The following is an 18,084-nucleotide window of genomic DNA, read 5'->3' on the forward strand; positions in this document are numbered from 1 at the left end:
CATTTGCATGTCCAGATCCGGGTGGGAGCTGAGCGTTGTGAGGGAATTGCCTGGAGAGTCATGATGTGGGAGGTGCTCTCTTCCCCAAGGACTGGGGATGAACCAGGGGCGTTTCCTGAGGCGTCCGCGCCTGCTTCCCCGCACTGAGGGAGTCAGGGGGTGTCAAACCCCTCACCCTTCTGCCTTACAGCATCTGATGTTAGGTGGAAACATAGGCCAGGACCCTTCCGTAGAGGTGCCCGTAGCCGTGATCTTTGGAGAAAGGGAGCACCCGGAACCATTGTATGAGACCCAGACCAGGCAAGGCCGCCCGCTGAGCAGAGACTTTATCTCTAAGTGTAGTTCTCTGAAGAGCGTTCCTTTCAAAGGAACACTCGCCACATGGTAAGATGCTAGGGCTTGGAAAAAACTGCTTGCATTTCCCTTCTTTTTTTGTTTTTCCTGCGGTACGCGGGCCTCTCACCGTCGCGGCCTCTCCCGTTGCGAAGCACAGGCTCTGGACACGCAGGCTCAGTGGCCATGGCTCATGGGCCCAGCCGCTCTGCGGCATGTGGGATCCTCCCGGACCGGGGCACGAACCCGTGTCCCCTGCATCGGCAGGCAGACTCTCAACCACTGCGCCACCAGGGAAGCCCTGCATTTCCCTTTTGATTTTAAGAACTGTGGTGAAGAAAAACGTTGTGGATCAGCTTCCTAGACCTCGGGGTTAAGGTGGAGTAACTTTCCATATAAGCAACAGTTTGTGGAAATTCCAGACTCTACCATCCGGTACATCAGAGCTACTTTTGGGGTGCAGGTAAGGGTGGGGAGGTGGTAGTTGTAAAAAGACAGCTTCCTGGGCCCCTGTTCCTGTGGTTACAATTCACCAGGTTGGACTGGGCTCCAGGAATTTGTATTTTTAAGACTCTCCAGGTAATTCTGACATGCAGCCGGGTTTAGTAACATTTATATAGACATTTCCTCAAATTGGCAGTCTTATCTATGAGGAAACCTATTTCCCCCTCGGATTGCTCATTGTAACTGAGCTGTTTTCATGGGCCGTGTTTTCCAAACCATATTTTTAAATTCTCAACAAATCATAGCACTTCTAAGTCACATCATTACTTCAGGGCTTACCAGGCATAATTATTAATGTATCATTAAACATTGCATAGCTGAAGTCATTACCCTAAGTTCATAGTATTTACATGCTGCATCGGACCTAGTAGAAAGCATTTCACAAAGCTTCATGCTTCAACTATTCACCATTGAGAATGCAGGTCCAAGGAGATACACCTGCCAAGCATGAGGAAACCTGCCCTGATGGTGTCAATAAAGCCTTCGTAACTGCCAGCATTTGCCCAAAGCATAAAACCTTTCCTCATCCTTCGAGACTAGAAGTGATCTCACTTGCTTTTGAATTCCCATAATGCTTGGTTTTTCCAGTCCCATGGGACGACCGATTTTGTCTTGTACTTGGCCGCCTCTTGTGTGCGAAGGCTTTCCGGCTTGTCTTTCATACCTTCCATCTTGGTATTTACATCTTACATTTATATGCTCAAAGGATAAATGTATGACATTTTTACTTCATGTATATAGAGATGAAAACATCATAAATCATTTCCCCTAAATCATAAAGCAAAACTCAATTTCATTTTGGTCTTTTTTGCCAGAACTCCCACATTTTATTCTTATTTGTTCAGTGGACATTTCAAACATTACACTCATTTTCTCTTTTTCAGTAAGGATTTATGTTTTCCTTTCATGCAGAGATACATAAGCTTTTCATCTGAAATCCTGAAGCCCCAAATCTCCCTCCCCCAAACCCCTTTACCCCGGCCACCAGCCCCCTCCCCTGCCAGGTCCCTGGAGAATCCACAGAGCACTGAGGTCCCGCCAGGCAAGCGTTTTTACTTATTGTTGGATCCAGTGCTGATCAGAGATCCTTGCCCCGGGACACAAGGCTGGACTCAGGCAGGCTGAAGAGACTTGCTCCTTGGCCCCTTCCGCTGGGCTGTATCCCGGTTCCTACAGGGGCTTCCATGAGCGGGGGGAGCCGTGGAAGATGGCACCCGCCCCATGAACACTGACTGCATCCCTTCTATCGATAGAGAGCTCGGAATCCTTGACCACACGCCCCTACGCCTCTGGTCTCCCCCAGAGGTCAGGGTGTGCTGTTACTGACAGCTTTGTGGCCACGCGTGCAGCTGCTGTGTCATTTTTACTCACATAACAAAAACGAAGTCAGTAGCCAAGGACATTGTCCAAAAGTCTCTTTTGTGATCTAAGTGGAAAAAATATTGCTGAAATTAAACATTTTTCAAGGAAAAACTGTAGATTCTCTTAACTGGTTCTCAGGATAAATATTTTGTTTTGATTTGTTTTGTCCCTATTTTTCCTCTCCTACTGGAAGTTCATAGAACTCCGAGCTTTTAAATCCCATCATTTTATCATTAATTTTGTGGAATTATGTGGTATCATTAAGTCGGAGTTATTCTCTGACAAGTCACACGTGCAGTTAGGTTAAATATCTGTCTTGAGCTGGAACCTACTGTCAGCAGATATTTTTGTCATTGCTTGAGCAATTCAGGAAGCAGAAATTTTAGTAAATTAAATTGTAACGTTTAGATCGATATGGGATAATTAGTTTCCCTCTATATTATTTGTTCAAATAAAAGCATTAATGAAAACAGTTAATTAAATCCCTTGCTTTGGTTGTCCTTGTTATGTGCCCCCCCCAAAAAATAGGAAATCAGCAAAAACATAAAAATAAAAAATAATAAGCATTCACCTGGCAGGTTGACAGGTTTCTACCGTTCAGAAGGGTAAGCCACATGAGAAGTGTTATGTTTCTTTTACCATGTTCACCATAAATTGGCAATGTGACCCTCTTTATTTGAGGGATAAGAATGCTCAGACCTAATTTTGTAGCTGTCCTCCCGAAGCATGGGATGAAACACAATAGCTTTTACTTATTTCCCTGGATACTCTAATCCCTCCCTGCTTTACAAGTATCTGTGAGCTGTTCCTCCCTCTGTATCCACAGCAACGTGAAATCCCACCGGAATTATCTGCTGTGGAAATGCAGGTGCACTTGTTTAATGTTTCATTGGCCCGAGCGCTTCACTTGAACTTTTTTTGCTTCCACAGCATGGTGACCTTTGATTTTGGAGCAGAGGGCTCACAATGATGCTAGGTTTCGTTTCTATACGTTAAGCCGATACCATTAGACCCGAGATCGTGCTTTTCCCGATGTGCTGCTGCTTCTGCCATCTCGTCTAACACGTGTCCAAACCAGGATGCACCTCGTGACCCACTTCCATGTACAGGAACTTTTTAAAAGAAATTCATTAATTAATTTATTTTTGGCTGCGTTGGGTCTTCGTTGCTGTGCGCGGGCTTTCTCTAGTTGCAGCGAGCAGGGGCTACTCTTCGTTGTGGTGCACAGGCTTCTCATTGCGGGGCTTCTCTTGTTGTGGCGCACGGGCTTAGTTGCTCCGCGGCATGTGGGATCTTCCCAGACCAGGGCTCGAACCCGTGTCCCCTGCATTGGCAGGCAGATTCCTAACCACTGCACCACCAGGGAACTCCCTGCAGGAACTTTTTGAATATTCATAGGTAATCAGAATAAAAGCCTTAAATGTTTTATATCCATATTTCATCCTCAGAAGAGCTAAGATCTATTTGTACATTATAAATAGTATAATGACTTTGGACTGATACTCTTAGATAGTTATAAATTTAAGAAATCAAATATTGGATGTTTCTAAATCAGATGACAGAGATAACTATCACAGAAAAATATGAGGTTGAAGATAAAATGGAAATGCTGATGGTAAGTTCATATAAAGTCATGAAAGAGACAGGGAACCTTCATGGAATAGCAAAAAGGTTGATGTTACAAAGAAGGGTGAAGAGGCTAGGTTAGGCCCCAACCATAAGGGCCTGAGATACCATGCTCATGAATTTGGACTTAGTATTTTGGTTATAAAAATAGGTAACATTCATTGAAAATGTTTTGTGCAGCAGGCAATAGTCTAAGCATTTTACAGATATTATTTCATCTCATCCTCACAGCACCACTGTGAGGAGCTGGGTTCTATTATTCCCATTTTACCAGCTAGCAACTGAGCCACAGAGAGGTTGAATAACTTGCTCAAAGTCAAAGAGTTAGAAAGTGCTCGGGCCAGGAGTCCAGTGAGGCAATCTGACCCCTGAGCCCATGGTCTTAGCTGCTCTGCTCTGTATCTACCAAAGCGGTGAGCAGACATAGACATGAGATGGGATTTAATTTAAAAAGAGGTTTCCAGTAGCCGTGTGGAAGATGGGCAGGAGAGAGGCTTGTGCCGGGACGACTAACCCTGAGACTGTTTTCTCTGGGCAAGAAGGTGAGAAAAGCAGTGTATCCTGGGAATGGCAGGTGTTGGGCATTCAAGAGATGTGGACGACGTAGACATGACTGGACATGGTGACCAATTGTGGAAAGGGAGAGAGAGGGTAGGAGTTTGAGGTTGGCTCCCAAATTCCTAACTTGAGAGGCAGTCTGTTGACCGTGCCTTTGATGAAGTTAAAAGAGGAGTGGGACTGGGCCACATGGACCTTTGTTTGGACACGTATTGAATTTGGGATACCTGTGGAGGGGCCACATTAGGACTGATGGGCATCTGGAAATTAGGTTTCTAGCTCAGAAGAAAACTATAATGTAAAGATGTAAGATGAAGTTGTGGTGTCAATCACATCACCCAGGGAGCTGGGCATGGAGACTGGGAAGTTTGGCAAAGGATAAATGGGGCATGGAGGAGGAGCTGGCGAGGAAAGCGGTCTTCAAAGAGAACCTTAAGACAGTGCTGTCTCAGACCACGTGTTCTATGGCGGTAGCTCCTGGGTGTGGCCTCCTGCATGGTCCCAGCTGTCCACATGTCCTCCAGCCCTTGTTCCTCAGGATTCCCACCAGCAGTGGCACCCCACCCACCATTGCTAGTCCCTGGATGAGCCCCAGAACCCTGCCCACACCTCTGCCTTCACTCAGTCAAACACCGTGGAGTCGGCTGTCTACTTCCTGCTCAGACCCTGACTGATACAAGCATCTTCCCTCATCACCCCCCCACCTTTCCTTTAGGAGTCAATACATAGAGATTTCTAGTTCCTTTCCAGTGTTTATTCTGTTCTTTTTCCTTGACAACAGAACCCTGGGCAGTGTGGTTCTTGGAAAACCCATTGTGTTTCTCTTTGAAAAGCCACATTTCTCAGCCTCCCTTGCTGCTATATATGGCCATGTCACTAAGTTCTCCCACGTCAACAGAAATGTCATGTGAGACATTCAGGGAAGCTCTTTAATGGGCATCCTTTTCTACCCATTCCTCCTCCCTTCTGCCTGTAATGTGGATGTGGGTTGTGATGGCTGGAGCTCCAGGAGCCACCTTGGACCTGAGGTGACCTTGCGAATGGAAGGCACACATTGAGAAGTGGAGAAGCAGGGCCTACTGACAGCGTGGCTCCACCTGTCAGCACTAGACAGGTCACTTCCAGGTTTCTTAAGTGCAGTTGTAAGAGAAACTTGCTGGGATAGGGAGAGGGAGAGACAGGAGAGGAACTTGAAGAGGAGACAGGGTTAATGGGACACCCCTCCCTTCTGAATGGGGGGAATGGAAGATGGCTCTTGTAGCTGTATCTGGAGGTGGCAAGAAGGGAAATGGAGGGAGGGGTCTTGCCAGGGGACTAGTTTCTGTTTTCCTTATGACGTGGGAGATGTTCTCACTTGAGAATGAGAAAGGGGGACAGTAGGGAGAACAAGAAAGGGTGAAGTAGGGACCTTGAAGATTGGATATAGAACCAGAACAGCCACAATGAAGAATGCAAAAGGAATTTGGCTAAGGCTAGAGAAGAAGGGTGGGAAGCTGGTTCCTTAATAGATAAAAAGTAAGAAAAGGCCCCTCCCCCAATCTTTTGGCGAAATCTTTAATTGTACAATAGCATAATTCAGGGTAATACAGTGTGGTAATTCGGCAATTTACAAGTCATTTTACAAGTGATCCACATTGTTAGATTGTTAGATAGTTCAAACTATCTAACACATTGTTAGATAGTTCAAACTGTTCAGTGCCAAAGAGATTGTTTCTTTAGTAAAAAATACTGCTGGATAATTACTAATCCACTTATTCACATAGAGACGTAAAAGAAGCCTGCATATAATTGTATTATTAGTACAACATAAACCACATTTTAGCCACATAGGCTCCAAAGCCCAAATAAATTTTGACCGCGTGTAAGTATAAACACGTATTATTATTTGCATTTTCCGTTAAATGGTAATTGGTGTGTTTGCAGACTGCAGCCATAAGTAGTCAGGGTTAATTGTGACCTTTATGTTATTTGAACGTATTCAAAATTTTATTCTTATTATTAGGGGATAAAATGTGCTTGCTTTTCTTTGTATCAAATAAGAATATTCATTCTTAAATGACACACATCCTTAGAGACTTTAAAGCAAAACCCTTCCTAATATTTAGCTATTTTTAAATGTCAGGTGCAGTTGAGTTTCTTCCATTGCCTGCCGTGCCATCCCCAGAAATCTCCTGCTTTTAATGGTACTTAACGGATTGTCCGCAAATTGATAGCATTTCCACGTTTGGAAATTTTCCAGTTTTCTCCTGGGAAAAGAGGGCAGGTGTTTTCCTCTAACTTGGAGAAGGTTTCTTTTTCTGCATTTGGTTGGTCTAAGGGGAGGGGTGAACCAAGAAGAGATTTTTAGAAAAAAAAAATGTTTTTCTCATCCTGCTGAAGCGCGGGAGATCAGCCCACCCATAAGACGTTGCTGACTGTAGCTGGAAGGCAGATCTGCAGCAGGAGTATCTTAACTATTTCAGGGAGATACGGCGGGAGCGCTGAGGAGCGTCCGCTTAGTGTGCTGGGCGTGCTGCCTACTATACCTGGGGGACTGGTCCCTGGGCCGCCTGGGTGAGTGCAGAGGGCACTACTTGGGGTCAGAAGATGTGGCTTTCATTTCCGGCCCTGCTGCTTCTGAGCTTCGTGACCGTGGACAAATTACCTACCGTTTCCAACCTCGATTTTCTTCTGTCTGAAATACAGAGAATACAAACCTGCACCGCCCCCCTGCCACCACCCCCCGCAGAAATTGTCCTGAAGATTAATCTCTATGACGACACCCATAATCATGCCTCGGGCCCTGGAAAGCCTGATGCAAATAAATATGAGGCAGCTTTGCTCTTGAAAGGAATCTTCTAGAATTCTCTCCTCTGTGCTCTCCTGATCTGAGTAGTTACATATATCTGAAAGTCATAAAGCTAATGCTGACTATGGGAATTAGATGAGCTTTGCATCCCTGTCCACAGTTTGGGGTCTACAGGGCAGTGAAGGCCAAGGTTAGATGAGGAGATGCTAAAGCCAGATGGCCTGGGTTCACACCCAGCCTCCAGATTACCTGGCTGCACTGTCTTAGGCAAATCACTTTGCCTCTGTTCCGCATAATAACATCGGGGTAATAATAGTACTGACCTCATCGTACTGCTTCCAGGACTCAGTGAGGGCCTTGCAGAGCACTGGAGTGTAAGCACTCAGCAAGTTTCACCGTGGTGGTTAGAATTCCAGGCCATCTCTCAGAAGGAGTCTGAAACTCAAACTTGGCGTTGACTTATACTAAATTTACCTGCTTCCTCCCCGTTTGGGGTTTTATTTTGTTTTACTCTGAGAAGCAAATTTTAGAAAGTTAAATGGCACCTGCCTTCACAAGGTCACAGCTTTTGGAAGTTTCTGCCATTAGCTGCTCCGTCACCCTCTCGCTTCTTTCATTTAAATGGTCGGTTCTCTTGGAAGGTTTGTGCAAAAAGATTTGCTGCGTTCAAAGAAAGACTCAACAATTGGAAGACACGTGAAATAAGGTTAAATTGAATTGTAATAAACTTTCACTGAATTGTGCTTTACCTCTTTTTTTTTTTTTTTCTTTCTCCTTAGCTCTCACCTGAAGTTCAGTAATCTCACCCTGATTTCAACCCACGGACTCCCAGGAAAAAACCTTCTGGGCACTGAACAAAGGAAGTTTTTAGCAAGCGAGTATGTATTCTATTTTCTTTTTTTTTTTTTAATTTTATTTTATATTGGATTATAGTTGATTTACAATGTTGTGTTAGTTTCAGGTGTACAGCAAACTGACTCAGTTATACATATACATATATCTCCTCTTTTTCAGATTCTTTTCCCATATAGGTTATTACAGAATATTGAGTAGAGTTCCCAGTCCTATATAGTAGGTCCTTGTTGATTATTTAATATATAGTAGTGTGTGTATGTTAATCCCAATCTCCTAATTTATCCCTCCCCTGCTTTTTCATTCTGAAGGCTGAATGTCCTAATTTGTGTGCAGTCCTTTTTCTGCTAAATGGTAGAAAAGGGAAGTGGCAGCCTTTTCTCCTGAGTTCAGAGATTCCTTAAGAGATACAAATGCAAGTTAAGAGTGAATAGCAGGTCTGGGAGGATGCCGGCCCTGTTCCAAACAACTGGGACGGGTCTGTGACCCAGACACCACCTGCTTTTGGGTTCTGAGTGACACTCCAGGGCATGGGAGCTTGGTGACTATATTTGCATCAGACCAGGCAACTTGCCAGAGGGAGCTAAAGTCTGGGCACCTCCGTGGGGTGAGGGTCTCAGGCCCACCTGGCCCTTTGTCATCAGGGCTGATGAGGCAGAGGCCTTCTGAGTCCCCTGAGCCTGTCACTGTTCCTGTCCCAGTAGAATCAGTCTTTGACAACACCCCTTCTAGAAAATGCCACTTCATTGTCACACAGCTTCCATTCATTTTAATTTCCTGTAGCAAAGCATGAGTACAAGAATGATTAGGCTCCCTGCCTCTAGAAACAATGTCCCAATTTTTCCAACAAGGAGGGAGGAAATTGTTCTCTCTCGGGGGGGTTTCATTTTAGATCCACAACGAAGGACCCTCTTTCCTCTGTGAAGAAGGCTGACTTTGCCTTCAAACGGTGAGAGAAACGGCAGTCTCCTTGCCAGCAGAACTAGGCTCATTTTGACCTAATACTTTGATCAGACTATAAACTCTGAGGTTTGGGGAAGGACATCATTAGGGTGCAGTCAAAAAGATGTGGTTTTTTCTTTTTTAAAAAATTATTTATTTATTTATTTATTTATTTTTGGCTGTGTTGGGTCTTCATTTCTGTGCAAGGGCTTTCTCTGGTTGCAGCGAGGGGGGGGCCACTCTTCATCGTGGTGCGCGGGCCTCTCACTATCGCGGCCTCTCTTGTTGCGGAGCACAGGCTCCAGACGCGCAGGCTCAGTACTTGTGGCTCACGGGCCTAGTTGCTCCGCGGCATGTGGGATCTTCCCAGACCAGGGCTCAAACCCATGTCCCCTGCATCGGCAGGCGGATTCTCAACCACTGCGCCACCAGGGAAGCCCCAAGACGTGGGTTTTGAGCCAGGTTGATGAATTCAGATCCTGCTGCCACCACAAAGGGGATTTCATCTCTCTGAGCTTTGGGGGTTTTGACTGGAAATGTGTATGATAAGCCAGCCTTGCTGGAGTTTTTGGTTAAAATTAGCCTAACACCAAGTTCTGGCTGAGCATGGAGGATCAGCCCACGTACACCCCCCTTCCCTCACTTTCCCTTCTTTCCAAATGACATAATTCCCAGGAAATGCTGGTGTTCCTGATAAATGTCTCATGAGGAATTTCATTCAGTCGACCTGGCAAAGGTTCTGTCAGTCCAGGTCAGGTGTGTTCCAGGAGAGACCAGCTAGCAAGTGATGCTCTGCTGGCCTGATTCTGTGGGGACCTGCGTGTGGGTGGGTGCATGGTCACCTGGGGTCTCTGCCTCTGTCCTTCCCCCTCCACACTCCCAACCCAGTAGCCAGAGCAAGGCTGCAGAAACGTGAATCAGATCCCATCAACTCCCGAGCAGCCTGGAGCTGCTCTGTCCAGTGTGGCGGCAGTGAGCCACATGTGGCTGCTTAAATTTCAATTAATTACAGTTAAACGGGATTAAAATTCAGCTCGTTGATTACATGAGCCACATTTGGAGCGGGAGGCCAGCCACGTGTGGCTCGCAGCCCTATCAGACAGCCCAGCTGCAGAAGGATTCTGTAGTCACAGAAATTTCCAGATGCTCCGATCCGAAATCTGCCCCTGTTCTGCTGGCTCCTCCGACCCCCTCTTTTACTGTTTTTGCCCTTGTTCTCTCTGCTGTCACCACACCGGCCTACTTGATGTCCCTCGAACACAACAGGCAAGTCCTCACCTTGGGGGTCTTTGCTTTTCTCTCTTCAGGTCTTTGCTGAAATGTCAGCTTTTCCATGAGACCTACTCTGACCATCCAGTCGTCTGCAGCAAACTCTCCAACACACTCTATCCTCCTTCTCTGCTCTCTTTCTTGCTACTGAAATCCTTGTAAATATTATACAATTTGCCTTTTTAAATTGTTTATTCTGAATCCTTCAACTATGATGTAAACTCCACAAGGGCAGGAATTTTTTGCCTTTTGTTCACTGATGGGTTCCCAGCATCTGGGACAATGCTTGGCACTTAGCAGGTGCTCAGTAAATAATGTCAAATAGATGACAGTTACCTCCGAAAGTACCTGAAGAAGTCCTCTCCATCAGGGTGTAGACAGGGACTAAATAACACAGCCATATAAGACGTCTCTGGATGGGTACCTGCATGTCATCCTCTTAGAAACCACAAATTGAAACATCAACAAGATGTTGGCTTTCAAATGTTCCTCAGACCCCAATACAGGAAATTATGTCTGGTCATGGAGTTTAGAAAGAACAAGTGCATTGATATCCAAAAATTTAATGATTCAAATTCCTCACGCCAAATACAAATTCTGAACTTTTCCATAACCAGTGTTTTGATTTATTATTGCTGTTACTAGTTTTTGAAAAGCCATGTTTTGTCTCCCCACCTCCCCTGCCCAAATCCCGCCCTGTCCAGCCTCTGGTGGACGTGCTAATGATGTGCCCGGGATGCAGCAGAAAGGAGGGCGGAGGGAGGAGAGGAGGAACCGGCAGTGGGAGAAATCCACTAATTGGACAATCAGCTCTGAATAACTGAAGGTTAATTATGATGCTCCTTCTTCTGGGAGCGTCATGATAAACCCTTGCTGGAAACCTCTGAGGTTCTTTCCGGTCCTGCAGGGTTCTGATTGCATGAAATGCAGGTCCTCACCACACTTACGTTTATTCCTCTGGAGTTTGCTCTTAATTTTGTACCTGGAACTTTAGGCTAAGTCTTCCCATCACTAGATTTGGGGTCACTGCAACTTTGAGCAAGCTGGCCCCTCTCCACATATGTCCTGTTCCAGCAATTCCCCCATCCTGCATTTCTCCTTTTTTTCCCCTCCTTATTACCTGTCTCCAGAATGTTCTGTGAAGACAAGCTTCCACATTATTTTTGCGTCAGAGTCAAGGTCACTTGAGAAACACGAAGTTTCATTGACCTACCTTCTTTGGTTCCTTCTCTCTCTTCCAGAGGACTCTAGTGGAGATATTTCTCTTGTCCTCGAGCCTGGAGATGGTCCCTGCCCTGTGGGAATCTTAATGCTCATTAACTCTGCTTAGGAAATAATTTTGGAGAAATATCATTTACAGTCTCCAATATCTAGTCTCACTGCCTCATGGGTAAATTAAAGAAGGTCCAGAATGTATTCTAATATCCGAAACAGATAGGCATCAGCTACACGCAGTGTACATTTCTCAGTTTCGAAACTGAGAAATGTCATTCCGTGTGGTCACAGGCTGGAAAAGCAAGCAGCCCACATTTTTCAGTGCTTCCTAAGGTCCCTACAACCCCAGCGTTCCCGAGGGCCAGTTCCCACGGGACAGAGCTTCAGATTTTATCTCTGAAGTATGCATTCTGAAATTATCAACACCGCTGGCCTACTGTCATTAGAAATAACACTGTCTTAGCCTTCCCCAAACTTCCCCTGAGAACTTTCATCTTCGAGCAAACCCTCGTATGACGAATCTCTGTGCATTAACTATATTTAATTTTTCCTCATCTTGGACGGCTGACAGTACTGCTTCTGTTAGGAATGGATCACATCCCAAGTAAGAACAATCCCTTGTGGGTCTCTCACAGATGTATGAAATCAGTGAAGCCTCCTGTTTTCCTGTAAAGCTACCAAAATGGCTTTTTATTAGAGAATTTCATCTCACTATCTGTTATTTTCCTGTGGCAGACCAGCCCCCGATTTTCCTTTCTTATTAAGAAGAAATTTTCTTGTTTTTAAGTGTCATTGTGTGGAGAGATACAAAGCCCAGACTCCGTTCTCTTTCACAGGCCCTATAACAGGGTCTAATGTGCATCCATTACCAGGATTCTTTTTGTGTGGTGAGAGCAGACTCATGCGTGGATCAAAAAGAAAAAATGTTCTCCCATTACCACTTCAGAATCCTGTTTGCCTCCAAGGAGAGTAAACAGGATTGTGTACCATTAATACTATTTGGAATAATACCCTTCACATATGCATCCCACTTGACAGACAGCATCTCTTACATTCTTGGGTCCATCCCTTGCAATGCTCGAGGCATGTGAGGAGGGGTCGTTATCTCCTGCTGAGAGGTGAGGAAACTGAAGTTCTAAAAAGGGATGCAGAGTCCCCAGGGTCCATTTGCATTGGCGACAGAGCAGGGACACAGACCCTGGCACCGGGAAGCCTAGATTTAAACAGACTCTCACTGTTCTGCTGCCCTACACTCTGCGTCTTCAGAACAGGGTTATTAAAACGTCATGTACATGAGGTCAAACCTTCCAGAAAATTCTGGAAACAACGCTCACAGAACTCTAAATAAACCCAAAGCCACAGGAAACCCACTTTTCTCCCATTACAGTATTGTGTTCACCCTCGAATAGAACCCAGAGAACAAAACCCGTCTACCCTGGGCCTGCTCTTATGGAAGCAGCGGTCCCCGTAAATCACCTTTACCCTGAGAAGTGACCCCACCCCCCAGAGTCCCCAGGGATTGTACTGGATGCAGACATAATTCCCTAATGGACACTTTCTCTAAATAAAATGTGTTTTGTTGTTTTGGCATGAATCCATACACTAATTCTAAGAATGAATCATTTATTGAAAAGCCTTAGCAAATAGACAGCGTTCTCAATATGCTGGACCTTGACCCCTGCCTGTGGGAATCCTCAGATGTCACTTTCTTCATCCTCATTTGCTCCGAGTCTGTGGTCAATATGACAGTTGTCAGTATGACAGATCAACCGCTAAGGTAAATTTACATATATACTCTTGAAATGGAAGCAAGAGTATATATGAATGATTACACGCACACACACACACACACACACACACACACACACACACACACACACACACACACACACACACACACACACACACACACACACACACCCTCCCTGTTGTGGACTGGTCTACCCCAGGCAGAACAATTTAGCTTTAATGGGAAGATGTCAATTTGCGACTAAGTGTCTCATAAGGACAAATCTCCTGGCTAGCCTGGGTCCCGGTAAACTCCCAGCAAGAGCACAGGCTCAGCCAACCAGGGGACTTGAACCAGCTCAGCAGATGTCTAATTAATGCCCACTGTCAGCTGCTCAAATGTCACTGATGGAGCCTCTCTCTCCGCAGCCACTGTTATAATGACAGAGATCACGCGTTGATGTCGCTGTGCTCCTGGGTCAACGTGGTGGTCGGTAAAATGACGGCCATAGACCGAGCAGCTAAGCAGGTCATTGTTTCCAGAGAAGAAGTCGTGCTCTACGACCACCTTGTCCTCTGCACCGGGCAGCAGTACCAGGTGAGCCCTCGGGGATGGCAGGGGTCACGTGCTGACCAGGCCCACGTCTCAGGGTCAAGAGCGTGCCTCCCACCTGCACATGTGACCGGAACTGGGTCCAAAATCCTCCTGGAAACCCATTCCAAGAAAAACATTCTGCCCAAGGATAAGAATCACAGCAAGTTGGAGAAATGTCATCCTTGAAGCTGTTGTCCAAAAGTCTAACACGTACTGCTCACCAGAGCAGAATCCAGACGCAGCCCGGCGTGCGTCTGTGGAAAATTAATTTATGCTTCAAGAGGCTAACATTTGGCGGTGGTGATGGGCTTGCGAGAAAGTATTTCAAACATGTGCACCTTCTGTCAGCCTTATTTTATTTTGTCTCTCGGTACAAAGCTAGGAAGTGTGCTGGTTGCTTACCTGGTGACCGTGCTTTCCAACTCGATTAGATTCTCAAGCCACATTCCAGGGAAGTGTTGCAGGATGTTACCTATCCAACATCCGACAGAAGCGAATTTGAACATTCTTGCTTTGCAACGCTGGAGCATTTCATGCAGAAATGCCACAGAAATAGGGCATCTCTTTGATGAAAAGAGATTTAGATGATGGAGTCCTTTCATTACATTTTCTCTCAGGGACTGGATAGGCCTCCAAGTTGGGTTTGTAGGGAGTTATCCACTCTCCACCCCAGGCACTGGTCATGATTTTCTGCTCCTGTCCTAGGCCACCTTGGAGATGTGCTCAGGCCTGCTTCCCACAGATGAGCCACGGGTGGCCGGCCTGGGGGGGATAGACAGCCCAGCAACTGCGCACATCACTGACTTCCAGCGCTGAACCTGGGCTACCCACTGAGAGCACCTGGGGCACTTTTGAAATAAACCCAGGCCAGGGCCCTGCCCCCAGAGGCTCTGTTTTAATTATTCTGGGGATGAGTGGGGTCCAGTCATCAGTATTTTTTTGAAGCTCCCAGGTGATTCTAAGCTAAGGTGGAGAAACACAGACTTGAACTTTCTCGACCTAGAACCTCATCTGTACCTTAGAGCAGCACTTCTCAAACTGCCATGTGCACACACATCCCCTGTGCATCTCGTTAAAATGTAGATGCTGAGCAGGGGGTGGGGGTGGGGGGGCTGTGGCTGAGATGCCTCGGTTCTAACACGTTTCTGGGTAAGGCCAAGGCCGCTAGTGAGGGGACCACCTGAGGACCCAGCTTGGATCAGCGTCTGAGTGATTTCTTTTCTTTTCTTTCTTCCCCTTCCTCCTCCCCTTCTTCCTCTTCTCCTTCTCCTTCTTCTTCTTTTAAAGCAATCCATTCTCAAAGTGTAGGAAAGGATTTTTTTTTTTCTGGATAAAGGAGAAAAATAAACTGGTTACTTAAGTACTCCTCTTTTTCAAACGTGAAACCAGAAGAAACCACCAAGCACCCCTTTGTCCCCCCTCACCTACCCCTCCGAGTTCCAACTGCTGCCTGCGACTGTGGACTTGGGAAAATGTGACAGGAAGGCCCGGCCAGCTGTCCAGAGACTCAGGCGTCTGCCCATGTGTGCCCAGCTGCCCCTGCGGCTTTAGTCTGTGGTACATTAAGCTCTTGCCCTTTTAACAATGGGAAACACGAAATGAAGTGATAAAGAGAGTTTCAATTTAATTTTTCCAGAAGGACATAAAGATTAAAAGTACGTAGACTGATATAAAAAAGGCAGCTGGATTCACTAGGAGCTTCCGGCTCGAATTTCTTTCCCTATTTCCCTTCTCCGCCACTCTCACGGTTTTGCCCCAATTTTGTGATTTAAAAAAATACCAACAAGTTAAAATGATGAAAATAAGCAAGAAGACTACCTGTTATAAAATATAATTACAAATCTTAACCTCTAATCTGACCTGTAAATGGCATGTACCAGTCTAAAATATTGTGCAATATTTTTGATATCCAAATCCATAGCACTTATTTTTTTAATCAGAAGATCCATGCACAAGATACAGTGTGCTGCAGGGCTGCGTGTGAGGGGCCCTGGTCTCTACTTCCAAGCCCTCTCGCCAGGGTCAGCCATTCTGAGGCATTTCTGTTGTTTGTTCTTCATTGGTTACCTGCCAGAACTACAATGTGTTTATAGAAGTTTTCCCCTTGATCGGTCAACTTCCGACATTACCTATGACCTTTCCGCTTTGGACGATGAAGGTTTTTCTAGCTCACGTCCAGTACCCTCTAAGCCCCTCCCCAGCCCCACGGATGGATTTGATTATTTTTATTGGTGAGCACATGCCGGTTCTGAAAAGCCGTCTGCAAGACCTTATAACCAGGGTCCCCGAGCCCCCTCGCTGGCTCATGGAGCATTGAGCAGAGACGGAGAGATGCCCACTCCCACGCCTGGGTGTGGGTCATCTCAGAGAGAGGAGGGATAAAAATGTGTCAGCCTGAAGTCAGATGAGTTGGTGTGGGCCATGAGAAAACCGTGGCTGGGACTCCCACGGGGTGACGCTCGGGGAAAGCCAGCAGGGGGTGGGGCGAGAGCATGCAGCCGGGTGAGGGCAAGTGGGGTGTGAGCTCTGGTGAGCTTGGTGTGGGTGAGCAACGGATGTGGTCTCCAAGGAGGCGAGTTATGTCTCAGATGGGAGATAGAAGAACGTGGCATCGGGACAGTGCAGGCCCGGGCGAGAGCCTGCTGCAGAGGGTGGACAGAGCTGCATGCATCAAGGTGCCACCCCTTGTCGTTCGGCAGCACCCAGCATGAAGAGACCTCCCTGTGTTGGGGCAGATTAAAGGGGAAAATAACAGCATGAGGCCAAAGAAAAGAGTCCGTTTTAAATCAAGACTTCAGATTCCCTGAGGCTTCTCCCATCAGAGCCAACATCTCCTCCCCTTGAATCTGTGGCAGCCTTGACCGGCAGACTATGAAGGAAGTGACATGGCATGAATTTAAGTCCAAGTCAAAGGCTAGGCAGCTTCTCTTTGTCTGTGGGAACAGTGGCTCCTGGAGCCCTGAGCTGCCACATAAGGATTCCAGATACCCTATGACCGCCATGCTGGAAATGCCATACATGGGTTCTCCAGTTGAGGGTTCCAGCCAAGCCCAGGCTCTCAGCCATCCCTGCCAAGGCCCCAGACATGTGAGTGAAGCCATCATGGACCCTCCAGACCAGACCATCCATACACTGAATGTCACCAAGTGCCCTCTATCCATAACACGTGGAATAAAAGGATTGCCCAGCCAAGCTCTACTGGAACTTCTGGCCACAAAGTCATGAAAGGTGATAAAATGGTGGTTTAAACCACTACGTTTTGGTGTGAGCTTGTTGCAGAGCAAGAAACAACTGGAACAAAAAGAGAACAGAATAAGAGAAAAGAGAACAACATCTAGAAAAATCAGAGCAAGGACATACTTTTGAAAATATTCCAGAAGGATCCTCTCCCTCTCTCTCTCTCTGTCTCTCTCTCTCTGTCTCTCCCTGCCCCTCCTTCTCTGTCTCTGTCTCTGTCTCTCTCCCCAGGACACTGTGCATCATCCTCATTACGGTCTCCATCACAGGAGCCAAAGACATTCGAAGAGCAGAGGCTGAGCTGAGAAGGCCACAGGGTGAGATGAAAAGGGAGATGGAGTAAGAAAGGATTGATGTTAAATCTCCATCAAGAGACAGACCTGCTTCTGTGTAAGTTGGTGAAGTCAGCTGGAGACCAATCACAAAACTCCCCTGGAGGGTGGAGGCAAAGGGCAAAGGGATACACTGGGTGCCAGAGACAAGAAGATATGCTAGAGGTGGAGGCCATTCCTGGACAGTGCTTCTCCCAAAGAAGAGGCCCAAATACATGGAATAGAGACAATAAAGATATGCTAGAAGAAAACTTTCCTTACCTGAAAACATCATCGAGTTGACCACATTCTTGGCAAAATCAAGGAAGAATTTTCTCAGCTAGTTACATTCTGATGAAATTTTGGTTCTATGAGAACGATAGGGAAAACAATGAACAAACTTCAAGAGAAAAATAGCAGATTACCTCCCCCCACCCTGCCTCAAAAGGAACAAAAATAAGGCAAGGCAAATAAGGCAAAAAATTACCTCTCCAGCCTTCAGTGGTTTAAGAAAATGAAACTGGCTGCTCAGAATTTTGAAGAAAATGGGCAATTCAGTCATCACATGCTCGCCTAAGTGTATCCTATTGGAGGATGGCAAAATGTGTTCTTTATGGGCCAGGCCTGAGAAAGAAGATCTTCCGTGGTCTTTAATTCGCACTCTGGATAACGGAGACAGAAAAGAACTGGACACAGTAGTATAAAAGGACACATGGCAACGCCACAAACAAAGGTAATCCAAATCATTTTTATAAATCTGACAA

The 18,084-nt window shown here is 46.1% G+C and overlaps 1 protein-coding gene across 1 annotated transcript in view; it reads left to right on the forward strand.

Moving 5' to 3' along the window:
• CFAP61 (cilia and flagella associated protein 61) overlaps positions 1 to 18,084 on the forward strand; it is a gene marked incomplete at both ends in the record, with an annotated part of 252,425 nt that overhangs the window by 160,556 nt on the left and 73,785 nt on the right. The window contains 2 exons of the mRNA XM_082670561.1: positions 7,951 to 8,049; positions 13,607 to 13,775. Of these exons, the coding sequence (XP_082526687.1) occupies positions 7,951 to 8,049; positions 13,607 to 13,775 (268 nt within the window). The remainder of the gene's footprint in view (positions 1 to 7,950; positions 8,050 to 13,606; positions 13,776 to 18,084) is intronic.

Source organism: Grampus griseus (assembly GCF_964374135.1).
Source record: "Grampus griseus genome assembly, chromosome: 14".
NCBI lineage: Eukaryota > Metazoa > Chordata > Mammalia > Artiodactyla > Delphinidae > Grampus > Grampus griseus.